The sequence below is a fragment of the Hemicordylus capensis genome, chromosome 11, assembly GCF_027244095.1.
Source record: "Hemicordylus capensis ecotype Gifberg chromosome 11, rHemCap1.1.pri, whole genome shotgun sequence".
NCBI lineage: Eukaryota > Metazoa > Chordata > Lepidosauria > Squamata > Cordylidae > Hemicordylus > Hemicordylus capensis.
The window spans coordinates 3,889,628-3,911,301 of NC_069667.1; the positions used below are offsets into that span (position 1 = coordinate 3,889,628).

A 21,674-nucleotide genomic window follows, 5' to 3' on the forward strand; every position below is an offset into this window, starting at 1 on the left:
AGCTGCACTGCCTGGGTGGAGCCCTGCCCCCAGGGAAGCCTGCCTGGTGCTGGACCCTTCGCCTCTTAGGCACCAAGCCGCGTGGCTGGCCTTTTCGTCTCCTTTTTGGCCCTGCATCAGTCTGAGGCTTTTAGTCATGATCTTGTAACATTTCGCAATGTCTTCATGGCTTTAATACCGAATGTGAAAACTGACCTGGACATTCTAGACAGAGCAAGGCTGCACAACTTTGGCCCTCCAGCTGTTTTTTGGACTACAACTCCCATCATCCCCAGCCACAGTGGCCCAGAGTCAGGGAGGATGGGAATTGTAGTCCACCACTTGAATTTTCTAAAACAGGACTTAGTGCAGTCCTGTTCTAGAAAATGAAGGGTGGGATATTTGCTGCTTTAAGTCCATCAGTCAGTCAGTCTTTGGTAGAAGTGAGAAGCTGCCCATTATAACAACATAAGGACATGGGGCAGGAAGTTCCACAGACAGAAGGGGGGGACCAGACACCAGGCTGCCGTTTTTGGTGATGGGCCCGCATTTCTGATCCATGCAGCAAGTCAAGCTAGCTTAGCTCCCACCCTGGACTGGTCAGCCACATGCTTTGGGAGAAGCTTTCTAAGAGTCTCAGAGAAGTGTGTACCTTTAAGCATTTTAACGGCCACTGTTTTGCAGGTTGAAGATTTATCTATGCCAAAAGCGGACGCCTCCACCACTTTCCCAAAAGCACCATGACCCAGAGTTTTACCTAGAGAAGCAAGAGGAAAGAGTGAGCCAGAGAGAATGGATAACCGCTTGCATCCAATATAAGCAGGGCTGTGTGTAATATACGCACAAAGGAGCAAAAGGGAGTAAGCTGCTGGACGTTAGCCCAAATTCCACAACAAGGGAAGGTTGCATTCTGCCACGCGAATTATGCAAAAGCAAACGCATTTGCTTACTGTCTCTCATTTGCATAATTTACTCCATGCTTTTTGCTAGTTGATTAATTTATTCTACTTCTGCTAATCATGAGGAGAAGTCAGAAGCTATGCAAGGCACTGTGTCTTCACTTCTAGCCACTAGGTTCTGAGCAGTGTTCCCAATAAGAGGGATTCCCAGATGTTGTTGACTACAACACCCAGAACCCCCAGCTGCAATGGCTTTTGCTTGAGGATTCTGGAAGTTGTAGTCAACAGCATCTGGGAATCCCTCTTAGAGGGAACACTGGTCCTGAATTCCCCCCATACTTGCAATTGCATATTTGTACCAAAAGTACTAGAAACTTGATATTTTTTTTTTTTAAAAAAATCAAAGCAGAGATTCTTAGGAAGCTGAATTCTGTTCCTGAATGCCAATTTCTGCACTTTTTCTGTGTTGGCAGAGAACTGCCGCGTACACACAGCCCTGGGTATAAGAGAAACATGCAAAACGAGCAACACGCTGGAGCCTTGATCACATCATGCAGAAGAGCCTGGCCATCCGTAAAAAGCCTGTATCACACACCGGAACATATGTATAAACTGAACAGAGTTTATGAACATATGAAGTGATACAAGATCAAAAGCTCCAAAGAAATTACATTTCCGATTGCAGGAAATACAAAACTTTGCTGGGGTAAGGTGTGAGGATATTCCAGAATTAAGTCTGCATCCAACAGCTTGCAAATCTGTGCTTCATTACGAGCATTGCATGCTCTCTGCTTCCCAGACACGCAAAGATTTTTCGCTTCAGCCTCCCCTCACCAAATACGTTCAGGCAGGATCAACATTAATTTGATTAGTAATCATTTAAGGCAGAAAGAAAATATAATGGTCGACCAAAATCTTAAAGATTTTCTGTTGCCATTACCTCACTGGGAGGAGACGACATTTGTAGGCAGCATATTAAGGACAATTAGAAAGTTGCTGAGGGAAGACTTTTCTTCTTCACTGGCATTTTTTTTAATAAGAAGAGCCAGTCAAGATGGTTTGGGATAAAATGAACTTTCCTACAGGCAGATGGACGGGATACATCCTGAGATTGCAGTCTTGCTCTCAGGACTCAGGAGAAAGCCCATAGGAGTAACACTCTCTTCTTGCATTGCATCCCTCCTGAGGGCCCTGTCTTGAAAGAGACCCCAACGTTCTCTTTTGTTCAACCTTATTTTATTTTATTTTATTTTATTTTATTTATTTATTTAGTATGTTTATTTACCGCCCCATACAAAAAGGTCCCTGGGCGGTTTACCTTAGAGAGGGAACTGAAAGTGTTTCGTAGGGTCCTTCTATGCTCATGTAAGGGAGGACTCCTCAGGACAATGTTGCCATGGTATAGGAGTTTCCTTATAGTGAAACCATAAAAAAATGGGAAGCCCTCATATTGTATAATATGGCTTCAAAGTGTGTTGCAGGAAACCTCGGAAGCAGAGGCCAGTACTGCCAGTCAAGCTTCTCTGAAACCCAGCTTATCCAGGACTACCAATAGGAACATAGGAAGGTGCCATATACCGAGTCGAAACATTGGTCCATCTAGCTCAGTATTGTCTTCACAGACTGGCAGTGGCTTCTCCAGAGTTGCAGGCAGGAGTCTCTCCCAGCCCTACCTTGGAGATGCTGCCAGGGAGGGAACTGGGAACCTTCTGCATGCAAGCAGGCAGGGGCTCTTCCCAGAACGGCTCCATCCCCTCAGGGGAATGTCTTGCAGTGCTCACATGTAGTCTCCCATTCAAATGCAAATCATGGTGGTCCCTGATTAGCAAAGGGGACTAGTCATGCTTCCTATCACAAGACCGGCTCTCCTCTTCTGAGAATTGTTCTAAAATTATTATTATTATATCCCACCTTTCTTGGAAGGTGCTCAAGACAGCCTACGAGGGACCTCCTTTTATCCTCACAGCAACCCTGTGAGGTAGGTCAGGCTGAGAGTGAGAGGGCTTGGTTCAAGGTCAGTGGGGGTTTCAGGTTTGAACTTGGGTCTGCCATGTCTTTGACTAGCCCTTTAGCCATGATATCACACTGACTGCCCCCCCCGCCCCCCGTTCTTGCAACACAACAGTGAGACTCAGAGGCGGGTCTCACAATCAAGGAGACCCGCCTCCATAGGGCCAAGAGAGCGCTAAGCCCGATCTCCCCACAGACGACCAGGGACACAGCCCTGGGCGGCTGGTTCGGCTGCCCAGATGACTGCCGGCTCCATTATGGGGGTCAGGGGTCTTCCCGTGAGTAGTCAGGGGTCTTCTCGTGAGTAGCCGTGCCGCGGCTACTCACGATTTCAAAAACCCGCTCCGCAAACCCGGTTTAAGCACCGGGCTACAGAAGCAGGTGACCCACTTTTTTCAATTGTACGATTAACATCTTGTTTTCCTGAGGTTTTATTTTAATTCCCTTTTTCTGTGTTGTGTTGTGTTGTGTTTGTAAACCATGCTTAACAGATAAAACAATAGAGCTGCAGCATGAATTTGATGCTATTTGGCGCAAGATGCATCGAAACCAATTCAAAGTGTCTACCAAGCCACTTTCTGAAGCTGGCATCTGGACCAGTACTGAACTGCAGAGTTGAAATCTACCCACGAACTTGAACCAGAATGGAACCCGTTTTTTAAATGATTTGATTCTTCAATGTTAAAATGTGCCCCACAATCCTCTGTGCCTTGCTGGGGTTCTGTGGCAGGTGAATCAGTAGCGACAAAGCTTGCTTGGAGGGAGACACTTTGAAAGCCATTGTCCTAGAACAGGGGGTCCCAAGCGGTTTTAAACAACTGTATCCCTTCTGCTACTACAATGGATAGTTTATATACCGCTCTTCAACCAAAGTTCTCAAAGCGGTTTACATAGAAAAACAGTTAATTTATAAATAAGATAGTCCCCTGTCCCCAAAGGGCTCACAACCTAAAAAGAAACAGAAGGCAGATACTAACAACAGCCACTGGAGGGCTTCTGTGCTTGGGATGGATAAGCCCATTTGCTCTCCCCCAGCTAAATACAAGAGCATCACCACTTTAAAAGGTGCCTTTTTGCTCAGTTAGCAGATGCAAAGGCTCAGTTAGCAGGAGTAACTGTCGCAAATCTTCAGCGCGCGCGCGCACACACACACACACACACACACTCACACATTCTCTCTTAAATGTTACAGTTATGAGACCGGCTACTTCAGTCATCGGCTTACATCCAGATTATGTTGCTCATAAGTAGTTTTACTGATATTAAGTAAGTTTCCTTGAAGCTTACTTGTCCTATCAATTCCAATGGGAATGCCCAGTGCTGATTTTCTGAAGCCTGTCCGTCAGGCTGGTGGGGAGGGACATGCTGGGCTTCAGCACATAGCCCAGCCAATCAGGAGCAGAGGAGGAGGATCTTCACCCTCCCTCCCCTTTGAGACATACTGCTAAGGAAGCTGGAAGTCCTCCGATGAAGAGCTCTGAGTATTCCCAGGGAGCCCATTAAGTACCCATAGGGGTATTAGTTATACCCCCTGCTGGGAACTCCTGTCCTAAAACGCCAGCCTAGTTTAGGCTCCTCAGAACGTCCAAAGCAACGCCACGGCTGCTGAGGCCAGTACCGTCCGTCTCGCTTACCCAGCCGCAGCCGATCTCGCGGGAATTCCCATTTGCTGCTATCATACGGGAGACGCTCACATTGCTCATCCAGGGGCATTTCTTCAGGATCCATGATGATGGACAAGTATCCCGTTTTAATATCGGTGGCATCAGGCTGCGAGGAGTGGGGAGGAAAATAAATATATTCACTAGGAGAGAGCATGCAGATTAGTAAACATGTTAAGGATATCAACTGGGCCACTGTCTTAATACAAAAACAGTTTATTATCCTGCTGTGGCCCAGCTTCCTCCAGCAATTTTTCCACATGTGTTAGCCAGGGAAACCCAGAGTTCCAGGGACTTGCTAGTTTTCTGGCATCCTGCTTATTTGCTGCATATACACATCTGTTTATGAGAGCACACACACATAGTTCTTCACAGGTTAATGCACACTTGTGCCTTTACTCTGCAGAGCACTGATGAAGAGTAAACACCCAACAAAACAGGCCCTTTCAGTATTTTAGAAACAAATAAGGAAGATGCAAGCATAATTTTCCCCTTTGCTACCTTTGCAGATGGGAAGAATTATTTGAGTAATCAAGGGCCATTGTTAGAACAATGGTTTGGGCCACATCCAGAGGAGAAAGTTGTCATCTCGTGTCATTTTTATTAAATTTTCCATCGGACTCGTGGAGGCCGCCAGTCCTTTGGAACCTTTGCAGAGAAGCCAAGAAGTATGTGAACCATGGAAATGAGATGAATTTTGCAGCTCCAGCCAAGCTCTCGAAAAAAATTTGAGGAGGTTTTAATTTCTGGCACTAACACACAAACCAGACTTTCTGGATGGCAGGTTGACTGCTCAGGGGCGATGAAGAAAAAAAGAGGGTCTCCGAGCATTGCATTTAAGCAATTAAAGCCACAGCCCATTTCCCTTATTTATCCCATTTGGATAGATAGTACACATATGAAACTCATCTTCCACTGAAGTCAACAGCAAGCTCCGTTGTGATTCTAATGGATCTGGACAGTACACAGAATCACTTCATTTTTGGTTTTATGGCTACTGAAAAGCGCCTCTTGTTCTCCATGATCTCGGACACTCGTGGCAACATACTCAGCACCTAAACAGGGAGCCCTTCGCTAGAGCACTGCAGAGGTCCTCTTACTTTTCTTAGCTTCCGTATGAAGAGAGTCAGCAGGAGCCAGAAGAGGGTGGCTGCCAATCCAGTGCACACCAGAATGATCACTTCGACGTTGGACTTTTCCTCGGAGCCTGCAAAGGAAAGGCACAATGAGGTTTCGGCTCAGTGTTCCCTCCCTGTCATGCTCCATGACCCAGAAGCCCCACCTGCCATCAAGGTGTTAAAAGGGCGTCATTTCACTCTGTAAGAGAAAGGGGTCACCTCTCTAAAGCAAACACCCTGGGGCCTGACCTAAGGGGCTGGCACTGTGGCAATGATTTCAGAGCACCTTTGTGGCTGGGGATGATGGGAGCTGTTGTCCAACGACATTTGGGTAGTCAAGGTTGAGCACCCGTGTTGCAGAAAGGTGTTTTTGTTTTGTTTTATTTAACATATTTCTGTACCGCCCAAAATTTGCGTCTCTGAATTAAAATCATCTAAACATTTAAAAAAATTAAAATCATTTAAACATTAAAATAATTTAAAACTCAACATTAAAATTAAAACTATAAATCTAATTAAAAGTCTGGGTCAATAAATGTGTCTTCAGAGCCTTTTTAAAAGTTGCCAGAGATGGGGAGGCTGTTATTAGATGGAGAGCCAGCGTGGTGTAGTGGTTAGAGTGCTGGACTACGACCGGGGAGACCCGGGTTCAAATTCCCATTCAGCCATGAAACTAGCTGGGTGACTCTGGGCCACTTCTCTCTCAGCCTAACCTACTTCACAGGGTGGTTGTGAAAGAGAAACTCAAGTATGTAGTACACCGCTCTGGGCTCCTTGGAGGAAGAGCGGGATATAAATGTGATAATAATAATAATAATAATAATTATTATTATTATTATTATTATTATTATTATTATTATTATTATTTCAACAGGGAGCGCATTCCAAAGTTCAGGGGCAGCAACGGAGAAGGCCCGTCCCTGAGTAGCCACCAGATGAGTTGGCAGTAAGTGCAGATGAAACTCTCCAGATGATCTCAATGGGCCGGGGGGTGGGGGGGGGCAGGCTCAAGGTGGAGAAGTTCTCTCTCTGTTTAGGGCTTTATAGGTAATAATCAGCACATTGTATTTTGCCCAGAAACGTATTGGCAGCCAATCTCATTATTTCAACACAGGAGTAATACGGTCTCTCCTAGATGACCCAGAGACCCACCTGGTCACTGCATTCTGAACCAACTGCAGTTTCCGGACTACGCACAAAGGCAGCCCCACATAGAGCTCATTGCAGTAATCCAGCCTAGAGGTTGCCAGCATATGTACTACTGTTTTGATGTCATTAATTTCAAGAAACGGACACAGCTGGCGTATCAGCCAAAGCTGATAAAAAAGCACCTCTGGCCACCGGCTCAACCTGGGACACCAGGGAGAGGTTCGGATCCAGAAGCACCACCAGACTGCATACCTGTTCCTTCTGGGGAAGCGTGACCCCATCCAGAACTGGCAGATCAAAATTGTCTCCTGAGTTCCGACCCCACACAATAAGTATCTCCATCTTATCTGGAATTCAGCCTCAGTTTGTTATCCCTCATTCAGCCCATTACCACCTCCGGGCAGGCATTTAGGGAGGTTATGCCTTCTCCTGATCATGTTGACATGGAGAAATAGATTTGGGTGTCATCAGCATATAGATAACACCCTGCACCATCTCCTGATGATCTCTCCTAGTGGTTTTTCATGTAGATGTTAAACAACATCAGAGACAATACCATGCCCTGAGGGACACCATACGAAAGTTCTGATTTTGAAGAACAGCAGTCTCCAAGAGACACCATCTGGAATCTGCACATGAGGTAGGAGCAGAACCACTGCAAAGCAGTACCTCCCACCCCCAATCCCCTCAGACGTTCCAGAAGGATACTATGGCCAATAGTATTGAAAGCTGCCGAGAGATCCAAAAGGACTAACAAAGTCACACTTCCTCTGTCAATTCCCAATTAGAGATCATCCATCAGGCCGACCAAGGCAGTCTTCACCCCATAGCCCGCCCGAAAGCCAGTTTGAAATGGGTCTAGATAATGAGTTTCCCCCAAGACCACCTGGAGCTGGGAGGCCACCAGCTCTCCATCACCTTGTCCATGGACTGCTGAGGTGAGATTTAGTTGGGGTGTGGGAAGACAGATCTCCTCCTCCCAGCTTGCACACCAGTGCACAAGGATTTGCTTATCTCCCCAGCAGATGACCAGTCAGGGAGTGGGAAGGGCTGCTCAGTGCTTCAGAAATGGTTTGGAATACAGGGATGGGTGTAAGTTCCAAACTCCCATGTGTCCTTCAGATGAGATCCGGCTAAGCTGAGAATCTGCATGGAAGAACCGGAAGCTTGAACCTTTGGGGCGGAAGGGGTTAGTCCTGTATTATACGGGAAGTCCTGTATCTGAGGCAAAAATTTCTGGTCCCAAACGGGATGCTGTTTTTCCTGTATTATTGGCAGAGCCTGGAGCTCTCCTGGGTGAAGTCCATATTATAGTGTCAAAGAAACAACAAAGTTCACAAAAGAAGCCCCTGTTACTCTGCAAACGTGCAGGAGCAATTGCGTGGCTTTATTTACACCTTGCAAGTTGCTAATTGTTTACTTGTCAAATGTAAATAGACCTACAGACTCCTGCTAACTGACTCGCCACTTGTGGCAGATAAAAAAGCCTTTCAGTGAGGCTTTTAGTGGGGATGTGGGGTGTGTGTGTGTGTGTAAACCTGGGGGATTCTCTTAATTTTTCACCCGACACTTGCTCTATGTCTGCGTGGGATGGTCTGTGTGAACAAGAAGCTTTGTGAAATCATGGGGCTTGTTTTGTAGTTGTTTTTACAAATGTATTGCTACTCAGGCTTCTAGGATGACACCCCCACCCCGCCCACAGATGCCCCTCAACAACCCCCCCCCACTTGTGCCCCATAGTCAATGGCAACCCTAGTAGGGGTGGGGTGGACAAAAGCGGGGAACCAGTGACAGTGTCTTCCGGCTCCCCCTTTTCACCACCATCACTAGTTTCACAGCAGCAGGTCCTACCAACAACTGCCACCATTTCTCCCTGGAATTGCCACTGGCAAAGACACTGCATGGTGCCGTGGCATCATCATCCATGGGGATCCTAGGGGGGTGGGGAGCATCAGCCACTGCCTCCACAAAACGCCCTTTCGCCCCTCTGAAATCTGCTAATGTGCTGCCTTCCATGTTTGCCAACTGTGAATGGGGGAGAACGTCAGCTCCTTCTCAGATGGCCCGAATCGTTCCGGTGCTGGGCTGAGCCAATACTTGCCTTTGCCCTGCACTTGCGACCTCACCTTTTATTTTGATAAACGCCCCCGTGCTGTCTTGGCCCATTTCATTGACCGCTTTGCACTCATATTGACCCTCGTCGTCCTTTTTCACTCTCTCAATCACCAGGGTGTTGTTTTCCATGGTTATCCCTGCGGGAAGGATTGAAAATCACTTGAATATATGCAACAACGTCTGCTAAGGAAACAGTTTCCAAATGTAATGGGCACCAGTTCAATCGGCAGTGCCACGCAGTAGCTGGATAGGAAGAGAAGGAGAAATGAAGTCCTGTGAAGCTGCCGTGTTGAGTCAGAGTCCAGCTTGGTCTGCTTTGACAGGCAGTGGCTCTGCTACCTGAGATCACTGCTGCTTTAGGCACAAGCTAAATAAGCTACAGCTTAGGGCCTCTCATTATGAGGGGCCTCTGATACCCCCCAAAACGGGACTACATTTCAAATTTTACCTAATTGGTTGAAATAAAGGAGGAAGGAAACAGTGCACTGAGTATTACAACACCATAGCCCTTTGGGGACAGTTTATGTTAAAAAACCAAACCCTATAATAGTGCACATGCCAGAAGTGGGTCAGAAATTCCTCCAGGGCTGGGTGTGTCACCCCCTCCCTGCCCCCACATTGCTCACAGTTACGCAGCATCCGTCTGAAGAGACAAACACCATGGCTGTGATGGTGAGTGTTTTCGTCATTGGGAATATACAACAAAAAGATGTATTATTTTGGTAATGCTATGAGACCTGTGAAGCTTGGTGTAGGCAGGGCTGCACAACTTTGGCCATCCAGCTGTTTTTGCACTACAACGCCCATAATCCCCAGCCACAGTGGACAACAGTCAGGGACTGTGGGAGTTGTAGTCCAACATCTGCAAGAGGGGCTAAGTTCTGCAGCCCGGGCTTTAGAGCCTCTGCATGCCATTGTCCAGCTCTGCTTGAGATCCCTTCAACTTGAGGGGCTGGCACTGAGTCTCTGCCCTTTGGGGCAGAAAGCTAGAGCTATAACCCTGAGCTAAGGACCCTCTGCCTTGGAATCCTCTACTATTAGGTGCTATACCATGAAGCGCCCTCCCAGGTGTAGAAACGTGGATGGAATCATGGAAACCTGGCCTAAGGACAGTGGAGTCCTTGCAGAATGAGTGCCTCTCATTTCCATTGTCGCTGCTTGGCTTGCCCCTTGGAGAACGGGTCCCTGCTTTGCTTCCCCAAACCCAAACCGTGCATCCTGATGGAAACCATGCTCATTGTTGCCAGCTTCTGCAGGCACCTCTGTGTTCTTGACCCCACACCTTGTTGTGTTGTCCCCACAGCTTGTTGTGCATGGTGGTGGTGCAGAGCTCATGGTTTCCAGAGTGCTGCTGCATAACTGCCCCAAAGCTTCAGCGTGTGCTAGGAGGAGCTTCCTCTAAGGGTGGCCCAGCCAGCTGACAGGCAGCCTTTTGAATGTGTGGCATGCAGTGCACAACAGATGGCTGTCTATTGCTTTATTTTTGCACTGCACATCTGGTGGGGGGAGTGAGGAGAGGTGCTTTAGAAGTAGACCGGTGTTTTTGGAGCAGGTTCATGCCAGATACATGCCTCTTTCCATCCCCTTCCTGTTTGTAAGGACGGGAGATGTGCAAAAACATTATAAAAAGCAACCCTAGCGGCGCAGAGTAGAGACCACCTCACCCTCTCCCCCACAGCTATCCCCTGCCTTTAATTTCCCTGGTGCCAGGAGTTGCAATTTCCAAGCTAATCTGTTTTGCTAAGGAGATGGCATCAGCAAGCAAGCAGCGCCCCAGGGACTGACATCTGAAAGGGGGACCGATTTGGAGTCTACAGCGTGTCCTGCCTATGAACACTGCCGTTGTTAACATACGCTCTGCGTGCAAGTTACCGTGCTGAGTGCTAGAATATTTACCCCGAGGTGGGTTTTCCCCCTCTCCCCTAGATATTTTATTTATGTTTCCATTGGCTGGATGAGTTGGATGCTTGTCCCACTGGAATTATTTATGAAATTTCAGTAGCTGTAAAGAGTTTCTGCCCAGAACAGCCTGATTTGAATTATGGATGATCCTTTCTCTCTACCCAAGATGGAAAATTAAAGGCACAGAGACAGTCACTCAAAAGGAGAAAGGGAAAATGGTCTGCGGGGGGGAAAGACCCTGAAGATGTGCATCTTTGCAATAGATAAGGAGTCAGACCCAAGTTTGAGACCTGTACAGCAAACGTCCACAAGGGAGAAAGACTGATGATGCTGAATAACACTGTCCTTAAAACACACACAGCTTTTCCCACTTCTGGGGCAAGTGGTAATAAGCCAGTCCTTCCATTCTTCAGCAGCAACTGGGGAGAAGCCAATTCCTCCTCTGGCTGTATTACAGTAGTAATGGTTGCTGACTGGCCAACAACTGTGACATCACCGACAGACACATGCGCATACAAATCCCTAGAGCAGTTCTTAAACAGTATTTTGTAAAGCGAAGAATGAACCCATATATATTATTGCATATGAGCCTCACACCCCCCCACCCCTGCCAAATCAAGAGTCTACAATGTGCATCAGAATTCACTCACCAGTCCAGCATCCAAGTTCTAGTCAATGTATTTATGTGTTTATTACAAAACTGATATCCCAGCTTTCTCTACATTCATACACCTATGCAGTATAAAGTTTTTTTAAACAGTACAATAATATGCAGTAAGAAAATAAGTACCCCAATGGCAGCGATAAAAACACAGCAGTTTAAAAACCCTGACTTAAAAATGCTGCTGAAATAAAACAGTTGAACACCCTCCTATAAGTGGGCAGCAAACTTTTTTGGGGAAGCTACCCATAATGAGGGTGTCGCAGCCAAATAGAACCTCTGTCTCATCCCCACCAACTGTACCCCTGTCAACTAGGAGACAGAGAGAAGGCTGTTGGGAGAAGAAACCATGCTCAAGGAAGGAGGTGATCCCGAGATCCCCTGCTCCCTGGTCTTGGGGGGCCTTAGTGGGGGTCTTTCCCAGCCCTACTGGAAATGGTGCCAGGGACTGAACCTGGGACCTTCTGCATGCAAGGCATGTGTTTTGCAAGTGAGCTATGGGCCTCCCCCTAAACAGCACAATACGGTCCATCCTGCTGATCACAGACAGCACTCTATCTGCAGCATGATGGATCCCCGACAACTTTTTTAAAGTCCCGAAAGACTTTATTTTTTCACCCAAGCTTTTTAACTTGACTGTGGTTTTTAATTGTTTTAAGGTATTTCATTTTTGTTTTCATTTGCTTTATGTTGTTGTAAACTGCCCAGAGATGGAAGCTTGAGGTGATCTACAAATTTAATTATTATTTTTATTATACCCCCTAACCCAGAAAGCTCTAGGCGGTTCACATAATGTGGACCAACTAAAGTTCTATACCGTTTTGAAGGGCAATATACCGTCTTCAAGGGTAAGTGGCTATGCTGGGTTAATGCTACAGATGCTTCAGACAGTCTATGCTTGCTAGAGTGGAGAGCCAAGAAGCATGGATTTCTGTTCTCTGCTAAGATACGGGCAGTGAAATCATCTCAGCTGAAGGGGTCAGGAGAAGTGCGGATGCCCTGCCCTACAACTGTCAAGAGCTGGGAATCCCAGAAGCACCACAACTGCAGAGCAAAGATGGTCCCATCTCAGGCCTCAGACTGACTAGGTAAAGGGCAAGGCAGAAAACCAGAAAGCACATGAACCAGGCTGTCCCACAGGAGGGTACCCATTCATCCTTCTCAGAGCAGTTCTGTCTTCTTGTGTGCAAGAACAAAGTGTGCTACCCATTGTAATCCAGAACAAAAAACCTGTGCCAGAAAGGTCCAAAGTCTAGGAAATGCCAGCTTACCTGACGCAGGTGCAATTGGATATCCATTTTTCAGCCAAGCAAGGATGGGCTTTGGTGTTCCTTTTACTTTGCACTCCAGAACAATCTTCCCACTAATATTAACTTCCAAATCTGTAAAATTCTCCATAATGTATGGCACCGTCTTTACTGCAAGCCAAGAGAAAAGACACTGAAAGGCACACCCCTCCACAGACCTGCATTTCCACACCCCCAAGTTAGTCTGCTACAGCAAACGCAAAATGAGTGTCTTGTGGCATCTCAAAGACGAACAGATTTATGGCAGCAGACATTTTCATAGACAAGAGAGCTCACTTCATCAGAGGCATCTGGTAAACTGAACCTTTTCCCAAAGGAAACTGCCTTTATAAACTATTAAGGCAGGATCTTTTCGCATAAGACCAAAGCCTAACCTACTTCACAGGATTGTTGTGAGGAGACACTTAACTATGTACTCCTTGGGCTCCTTGGAGGAAGAGCGAAATATTAAAATAAAATAAATAAAAATACTAGGGATGTGCAAAACATTTTGAGCTCAAAATGGGCCACTCCAAGTGTTGCGAACTCGAAACAGAACACCCTTAGTATAAAGGGCTTGTTTCGAGCTTGAAACAAAACAACCCTGTTTGGGGTCGAAACATTTTGAGCGTTTCTAAGTCCTCTGCTCCAGACCTAGCATGTCAGCCCACCTCGGAGGACTGGCCTGTCTCCCTGCTGAATCCAGCTCTCCCCAGAAAGACAGCCTTCCAAAATGGCCCTTGAAACACTTGAAACTTGTTTTGAGTTTGTTTAGTCAAAACAGCCAGCTTGGCCACTGTTTCAACGAAAGGTTTTGAGCATTTTGCTTTGTGTTTCGAGCTCAAAATGAAACGCAAAATCCGTTTCATGCATATCCCTAGTTGATAGGACAACAGGGTTCTGCGTTCAGATCGCCTGCTTCCTTAGTTTATATATGGGGAAAAGGATTGCCCCAGTTTCCCCAGTGCTGTGGTCCTGGTCTGTATTGGGCCCTCCTGTGTTTGCTATTTGCCAAATTAAAAGTGATGGGGAAGCTGATGGTAATCTTGTCTTATTTGGCCCATAGCGGCATATCCCACTTCCAAAGTGCAGCTTCCCATGGTTGACTAATGGTCCCGGAGTATTGAAAATTCCATTTAGGACTGAAGGGCATGGGGGTATTTCAAAACCCTGCTGAGTCCTTTCCAAAATCTTCAACTGTGCAACTAAACACTTTGTGCCAAGTGAGTGACAGATGCAGCTTTTTGAAGTAAAGTTTCTTGCCGTACCTGGCTGCAGATAACAGCCCCAAAAAGAGATTGCTGCTGCATCAGCAGAAAAAGCTGAAATCCACTTTTCCATTTGTTCTGCTGGGGAAATTCTCCCTGACCCAAAGAAAGTCACAGCAGATCAAGTGGCTAGTGAGGAGAAACAGCCATCCTTTTAATGATGACTGACGAAATTCATATACCACTTTTCGGCAGCAAAGCTTTCAAAGTGGTTTCCATATCAAAAGGAATGAGAAGGTGGCCCTGTCCCAAAGAAACCAAAAATCTAAAAACACACAGGAGGGAAACACACAGGAGGGAAACACCCTGGAGAAATGTTAAGCTAGGATGAAGAGGGATAAAGAGAGGCACCACCTTAACAGTAGGGGTGTGCAATTCGGTATTTTCGGTGTTCCGGTTCAGACCCGAACCGAAACACCCCTGTTCTGTGCCCAAATTTTGCTCACCCAAATCACCCCTGATTCGGTTCGGATTTACCCGAATCCGAATTGATTCAGGTAATAAAAATGGGTCCTGGGGCCAAAAGAGTGGGGTGGGGTGGTAGTGCCCAATGGGTGGAGGCTACCACCCAAATTTCAGGGGGATTGGGCAAAGGGCTGATTTTTGGTTGTTTTTTGAAGTTTTAGTGTCTTTGGGGCAGATCGGGGGCAGAAAGTGGGATCTGGGCCAGAAGAAAAGTGCCAGCCTTGTCTTCTTCTTCCCCCTCCGTTTTCAGTTTGACGTCTCTTTGAATTTCCTGCCTTTTTGCCTCCATTGATTTCAATGCAGAAATTGCTTTCCTTTTACTTTAATTGAAAAGGTCCTGGGGGCAAATGAGTGGGGTGGGGTGGTAGTGCCTAATGGGTGGGGGCTACCACCCCAATTGCAGAGTGATCGGGCAGAGGGCTGATTTTTTTTTTTTTTAAAAAAATCAGTTTTTAAGGTTTTCCCCCATTAGGTAGAATGGGGAGTGTATCTCTTCACGTCGGTGGAAAAGGAGTGGCCTGGAGCGGTGTGGGGTTGGTGGTAGTGCTGGGTAGGGGCAAGGAAGAAGGGGGCAAGAATAGGGCCAAGGAAGCTACCTGATTTTTTTCAAAGGATTTGGGTAGAGGGCTGATTTTTGGTGAATTGTTGAAGTTCATGTCTTTAAGGTTTAGATTCTATGATAGCAAATTAGAGTGGATTCATGGTGTGTCATTGAAAATCTCATTTGCTACCATAGAATCCACACTCAGAATACCTCAGAAACAACAGAACCCTGTACGCCATGGGTTAGAAACCCATGGGGGTGGTTGGCACCCTATGTGCACTACACCACCACTTGCTCTGGGCCACCCCAGCACCCCCCAAGTGCACTTATGGGGCTGCTGAAAGCTCCATTCTATTATAACTTATGAGGAAAGACCTTAAAGACACGTAAACTTCAACAATTAACCAAAAATCAGCCCTCTGCCCAAATCCTTTGAAAAAATTCAGGTAGCTTCCTTGCCCCTACCCGGCACTACCACCAACCCCACACTGCTCTGGGCCACCCCTTTCCCCCCGACATGAAGCGATACACCCTCCATTATACTTAATGGGGGAAAACCTTAAAGATGTGTAAACTTCAGAAATTCACCAAAAATCAGCCCTCTGCCCAATCCCTCTGCAATTGGGGTGGTAGCCTCCACCCATTGGGCACTACCACCCCACCCCACTCTTTTGGCCCAGATCCCATGTTATGCCCTCTATCTGCCCCAAAGACACTAAAACTTCAGAAATTCACCAAAAATCAGCCCTTTGCCCAATCCCTCTGCAATTGGGGTGGTAACCTCCACCCATTGGGAACTACCACCCCACCCCACTCTTTTGCCCCCAGGACCTTTTCAATTAAAGTAAAAGGAAAGCAATTTCTGCATTGAAATCAATGGAGGCAAAAAGGTGGGAAATTCAAAGAGACGTCAAACTGAAAACGGAGGGGGAAGAAGAAGACAAGGCTGGCACTTTTCTAGGGCACAAAAAGGAGACCTGAAACACCCGAAAAATTCGGACCCGAAACCGGGGTGATTCAGCTCTGAATCACCTGACGGTTCAGCTCCGAATCACCTGAAATTGGTCGTTTCGGGCACAGATTGTTCTGTGCCTGAAACGTTTTGCACATCCCTACTTAACAGCCTCTTTGCTCAGTTAGCAGGGATTAACTCATGTTTAATTAATTAATTAATTAATTAACCAACCAACTAACTAACTATTTATATGCTGCCCTTCGTCCTAAGACCCCCCCAGGGCGGTTAACAACAAGATAAAAACAATTCAATAAAAACATAAACATAAAGAACAAACAGAACAAATACAGCTAATCATGTAAAAAGAGCAAGGGAGAGCTCATTGGATAAAAGCCTGGATAAAAAGGGCAGTTTTCATTTTCCTCCAAAAGGCTGGGAGAGAGGGTGCTGTGTGGATCTCGCCTGCGAGGGCATTCCACAGCCTGGGGGCAACCACTGAGAAGGCCCTGTTCCGCATGCTTGGCAAACGGGTCTCAGCAGCTGCTGGCACGCGGAGCAGAGCCCTCATAGCTGATCTAGTCAGGTGGGTAGATTCAGCTAGGAAGAGACAGCCCAAGCTGCTCAGGGCTTTAAATGTAATTATTTAATAATTTAATTTAGTAACCCCGCTGCCCATTGAGATAATCAGGAGAGGTCCATCTGCATTTGCCACCCGCTCATCTGGTGGCCACTCAGGGACGGGCCTTCTCCAAGGCTTTGGAATGCGCTCCCTAGTGAAATAAGAGCCTCCCCCTCTCTGACAGCTTTTAAAAGGTCTTTAAAGACACATCTGTTCACCCAGACTTTTAACTGATACTGTTTTGATTGTTTTTATTGTTGTTTTAGAATATTGTTTTAAACATTTTAAATTGTTGTGTTTTAAATTTCTTGTTTTTTTGTTTTTAACTAATGTTTTAATGTTGTTTTTATCTTCTTGTAAACTACCCAGAGATGTAAGTTTGGGGCAGTATAAAAATATGTAAAATAAAATAAAATAAAATAAATGTTTTAATTGTTTGGGTTTTTTTGTTTGTTTGTTTTTAAAGATTTTGATGGTGAGAAAAATGTTGAACACTCAGGCAGGCCCATACAGGTTGTGACCCAGCCAGTTGAACGCAACCCCTCAGATGTGTGGTGGCACAAGGGGGTGGAGTTGGGGGCTCAACAAAACCTGGCTTGGGCTGGTGGGCTGCAGGTAAGCTGTCCAGCAGTCTTCCCATGGTGAAGGCTGGTCGGTGGCAGCCATCTCTCGGGCTCACCTTTGATGCGGAGGAGGGTGCTTTTCTCCAGGCCCTCAGTGCTGCTGGGGTCACTCCGGGCTCTGCACTTGTACAGCCCAGCACGGTCCTGCGAGACGTTCTTAATGTCCAGGGTGAGGGAGATGGAGTAGTTGTCGACCTTCTGCTGCATCAAGCCCAGAGGGACCGCCTGGGAGAGGGGGTCATACCATGACAGGTGGTTGTAGATGTACTTGGACGCTTTGCAGGTCAGCTGGACGTTGCTTGCTACGATGGCGGTGACTTGTGGCTCGGTCTGGATGTAAACGACATCTGGGGAAAGGACACACACAGCTGTACTTGCACTGTAGCCAGGAAGAGCAACAGCTCCTTGTTTTCATTCAGGAGGACGACCTCTCAGAAACCAATGGACTGAGGGTAAACCATGCGAGAAACAGAAAAAGACCCATACCTGGGTTCATACACAACCAACCAAAATGCAAAAGAACCCACAATTCTAGATTTTCACATTATTTCAAATGATGGTTTACTAATTTATCGGTTGGACTGAGTTCTGTACTTGGTAGAGATGTTGCTTTTATTATTGTTTACCGGTTTATCTGTTGAACTGTTTCTCTCAACAGGTTTATTCTGCAAGGCAGAATCTGCAAGGCAATCGTGCTGGTCTGTGGCTAAATAGTCTCTTCAGCCCCCGAAAATCTGGTCTTAACCTTTCTAAGTACTCTGTCTAGAATGAGCTGGCAATTCTATTTCCAGTTGCTGAACTTAGATGGAGGCGTGCAGGGGCACAGCGAGCTTCCCTGGGGCCAAAGAGCAGGAAGCGGCCCCCTATCGTGCACTCAAAGCACGCCCCAGTGCCCCAAGCCACGCCCCCTGCACCTGAAGTCAGACGCAAGGGGGTGGGGCAACCTGCTTGCCTCTTCCTCCTCTCTGCTGTGATGTCCAGAGATGGGAAATCTAAGGGCGCTTTACAAAACAGTGCTTCCATTCAGAAGGGAGGAGGGGAACGCAGCCCTTACCAAGCCCCGCATGCTTGCCAGTGGAGCCGTTGCTTTGTGTCTTCCAAACAGAAAGTGACGCACCAACTTCTGGCGGCCCCCCTCCCTCCCTCCCCACCACTGCAGAAGAGAAAAGGAGTGGATGCATGTGTGCATTGTCCGGGCTCTATTTGTTTAGCTCTAATGTCAAAAATACCGGTGGGCAGCAGCAGAGGCAGCGGTGAGGCAGCAGCAGAGGCAGCAGCAGTGGCAGGGTGGCCGCCCAGATTACTGGGAGGAGCCCCCCCCCCAGGAAGCAGGATGCCTCTGCTTGTCGGCCTCCTGACCCTCCGGGCCCAGGGACATTTGCCCTCTCTTGTCCAATGGACCCTATGCCTATGGATGCATGGATCCTGCCAAGAGCTTCCTCCATAACCATCTCAGAATGGCAGGCTGGGTTTCCACAGTGCCCTCCACTGGAGACATATTTCTGGAAATGGCCATCGAGGTCTTCTGCTCAGTGCAGACAGCTGTCCAGTCTGCCTTTGTTTGGAGGCCTCAAGTGAAGGAGAGCCCCAACCACCGCATGAGTCAGGCTGTTCCACAGTTGAATAGCTCTTCCAGGTGGCAGCTCCTTCCGAATCGCTAGCCTAAAGCTGCTCCCTTGTCATCTGAAGGCATTGGCTCTAGCTTAGCCCTCTGGAACAAGAGAGAACAAACCAATTCCTTCTGTGTGGACTTGTTCTCTGTTACCTCCAATGGCTGGACTAGAGTCAATGGGATGAAATGACAAGAAACCCTTCAGAGATTTGAAGGTCACTATCAATATGATAGTGTTCTTTTTCTCCAGGCTAAACATATCCAGTTCACAATTAAACATTGCCGCTTTTCATGGGGAAGGGATGAACACAAAAGCACCTATTTCTCTTCATTTTTACTTTGCTTATACATTATAAAATTTTGCTTCAATAATCCTGCCATAAAATGCAATTAACTTCCTTGCTCTGAGCAGATGAAACCCCTTGTTTTTGAAAAAGATACCTCTATCGCAAGTATGTGCCACATGGCGTCTTCTCTTCTATCAGCAGGCCCCATGCATTTGTTTACTGTGTTTTAAAAATTACTGAGATTTCCCAACACAGATGGGGGAAATGTGCCACTGAGGAAAGGTAAACTCTCAGCATAAATCAAAAGGAAACTCTGGTTCCATTTGTGTTTACAAGGAATTAATTGGTTTTAATTTCCTGTTCTTAGCATAATAATCTGTATAATTTACAATCTGTATAATTTTGCAAGCGGCATGTCTGAGCTTGTAAGGTAAGAGTGGGTTCTTTGCAGTCAGAATGGAGGAGAGCCATCCATAAGAACAGTTCCGTGAGAACAGACCATCTAGTCCAGCATCCTGCTTCACACAGTGGCCCACCAGATGCCTCTGGGGAACCCACAGGCAAGAGGTATGTGCATGCCCTCTCTCCTCCTGCTGTTGCTGCCCTGCAACTGGGATTGAGAGGCATCGTGCCTCTGAGGCTGCCAAGTGGAAATGATGCAGGCCTTTTGTGTGTGTCTCATAAACATGTCCGGAATGACAAACTTGCCTGGGGCAACTGCTCACAGCTGCCCCCACTGGGGAATCTGGCGGTAAGTCTTATCTCTTGTCTGCAATCTAACCTTTAAAAGTTTTGCGTGAGGATATCCAGCAGTCCTCAGGAAGGGCACAGCCTGCAGGAGATTCTTCCACGCAAGTCTCGTTGAAATATATAAACACTGCACATGCTGAATTGTTCACAAGGCCTCTGAAGCACTAGATAAAGACTGAGAGGTGATTGTGTTGGTTGTTGAAATACCCCCCCCCCCAATTACCCATAAATGTTAGGGTTTGCAGTCAGCTACTCTAGTCGACCATGTCAAGTTGTGGAATATCCTTAGGAAAGAGGGCGTCCCAGAACATCTCATGGTTCTCATGAGAAACCTATACACAGGAGAGAAATCCACAGTCCAGATGGACCATGGTGAAACAGACTGGTTCCAGACTGGCAAAGGAGTAAGACAAGGCTGTATACTTTCTCTCTCTTTATTCAATTTATATGCTAAACATATACTGAGAAAAGCTGGATTGGAAGAAGATGAGTGTGGTTTTAAAGTTAGAGGAAGAAACATCAATAACCTGCACTACGCTGATGACACCACTCTGGTAGCTGAGAATGTGGATGATCTGCAAGCTCTAGTAATGAAAGTCAAGGAGCACAGTGAAAACGTGGGCCTACGACTGAATGTCAAGAAGACTAAACTAATGACAACTGGTACAGAAACCAGCCTCAGAACTGATAATGAAGACTTTGAAGTGGTGGAGAGCTCCTGCCTTTTAGGATCGACCGTCAAAGATCCAGCAGTCAAGAAATATGCTGCAGACTAGCAATTGGTAGGGTTGCAATGAAGGCCTTGGAAAGATATTTAGATGCCAGGATGTGTCTATACCTACAAAGATTAGAATCGTTTGGACACTGGTTTTTCCTGTGACTATGGATGCAAAAGCTGGACTTTGAAGAACTAAGATAGAAAAAGCATTGATGCTTTTGAACTTTGGTGCTGGAGTCTAGAGAAGACATTTGTGGATACCATGGACAGCCAGGAAAACAAACAAATGGATCATAGAACAAATCAATCCAGAATTTCCACTCAAGGCACAAATGACCAGGCTCAAACTATCATACTTTGGACACATTATGAAAGACCCAGCTCCCTTGAGAAGTCCATAATGCTGGGAAAAGTTGAAGGAAAGAGAAGAAGAGGATGACCAGCAGCAGAGTAGATGGGCTCTATTATGACAGCAACGAATGCCGCACTGAGACTGAGAGACCTTAAGGGCCAAGTGAAAGACAGATCATCCTGGTCTCAGAGAATCTATCTATGTGGTAGATAAGAGTTGACACTGACTTGACGGCACTTAATCAATCAAATCAATCACTCTAGTCACAGGCAGCATTCGCTGTAACAGGGATTCTCAGATGTTGACTACAACTCCCAACATCCTCAGCTGTAGTGGCCTTTGAATGGGGATTATGGGAGTTGTAGTCAACATCTGGGAATTCTTGTTACAGGGAATGCTGGACACGTATATATTTTGGGGAGGAAATCCCTGCTCTTTGTGCACAAGAGAGAACTAGGGATGATTCCTCAGTTCTAATCCATTGTTATTCTAAGATTTAAACTTCCTTTGGTTCTGCTCTGGCTGAATTCCAGCAGGATGTCCAGATTTTGGAATAATGGAATGCATTTTAGGGCACGTGCCCAACACTCAGAAGAAAACCAACCAATTTAACCATTCCCAGTTTTTAAAAGTGTATACTGTATCTCTAAAATGTGTCAATGAACCCTTTTGAAATTGTGAAAATAAAAACATGTTTCAAA

General features: G+C 46.5%; 2 protein-coding genes across 8 annotated transcripts in view; one reads left to right on the forward strand and one right to left on the reverse strand.

Moving 5' to 3' along the window:
• The window catches only part of LOC128335362 (uncharacterized), a 161,333-nt gene that overhangs the window by 110,691 nt on the left and 28,968 nt on the right, over positions 1 to 21,674 (forward strand). The window lies entirely within an intron of this gene.
• LOC128335359 (vascular endothelial growth factor receptor kdr-like) overlaps positions 1 to 21,674 on the reverse strand; it is a 207,074-nt gene that overhangs the window by 43,948 nt on the left and 141,452 nt on the right. For all 6 annotated transcript variants that reach the window (XM_053273429.1, XM_053273431.1, XM_053273432.1 and 3 more), the window contains exons 13-18: positions 17,311 to 17,601; positions 12,766 to 12,912; positions 8,943 to 9,068; positions 5,650 to 5,756; positions 4,523 to 4,658; positions 632 to 736 (exon numbers count right to left, since the gene is read on the reverse strand). In XM_053273429.1, the coding sequence (XP_053129404.1) occupies positions 632 to 736; positions 4,523 to 4,658; positions 5,650 to 5,756; positions 8,943 to 9,068; positions 12,766 to 12,912; positions 17,311 to 17,601 (912 nt within the window). The remainder of the gene's footprint in view (positions 1 to 631; positions 737 to 4,522; positions 4,659 to 5,649; positions 5,757 to 8,942; positions 9,069 to 12,765; positions 12,913 to 17,310; positions 17,602 to 21,674) is intronic.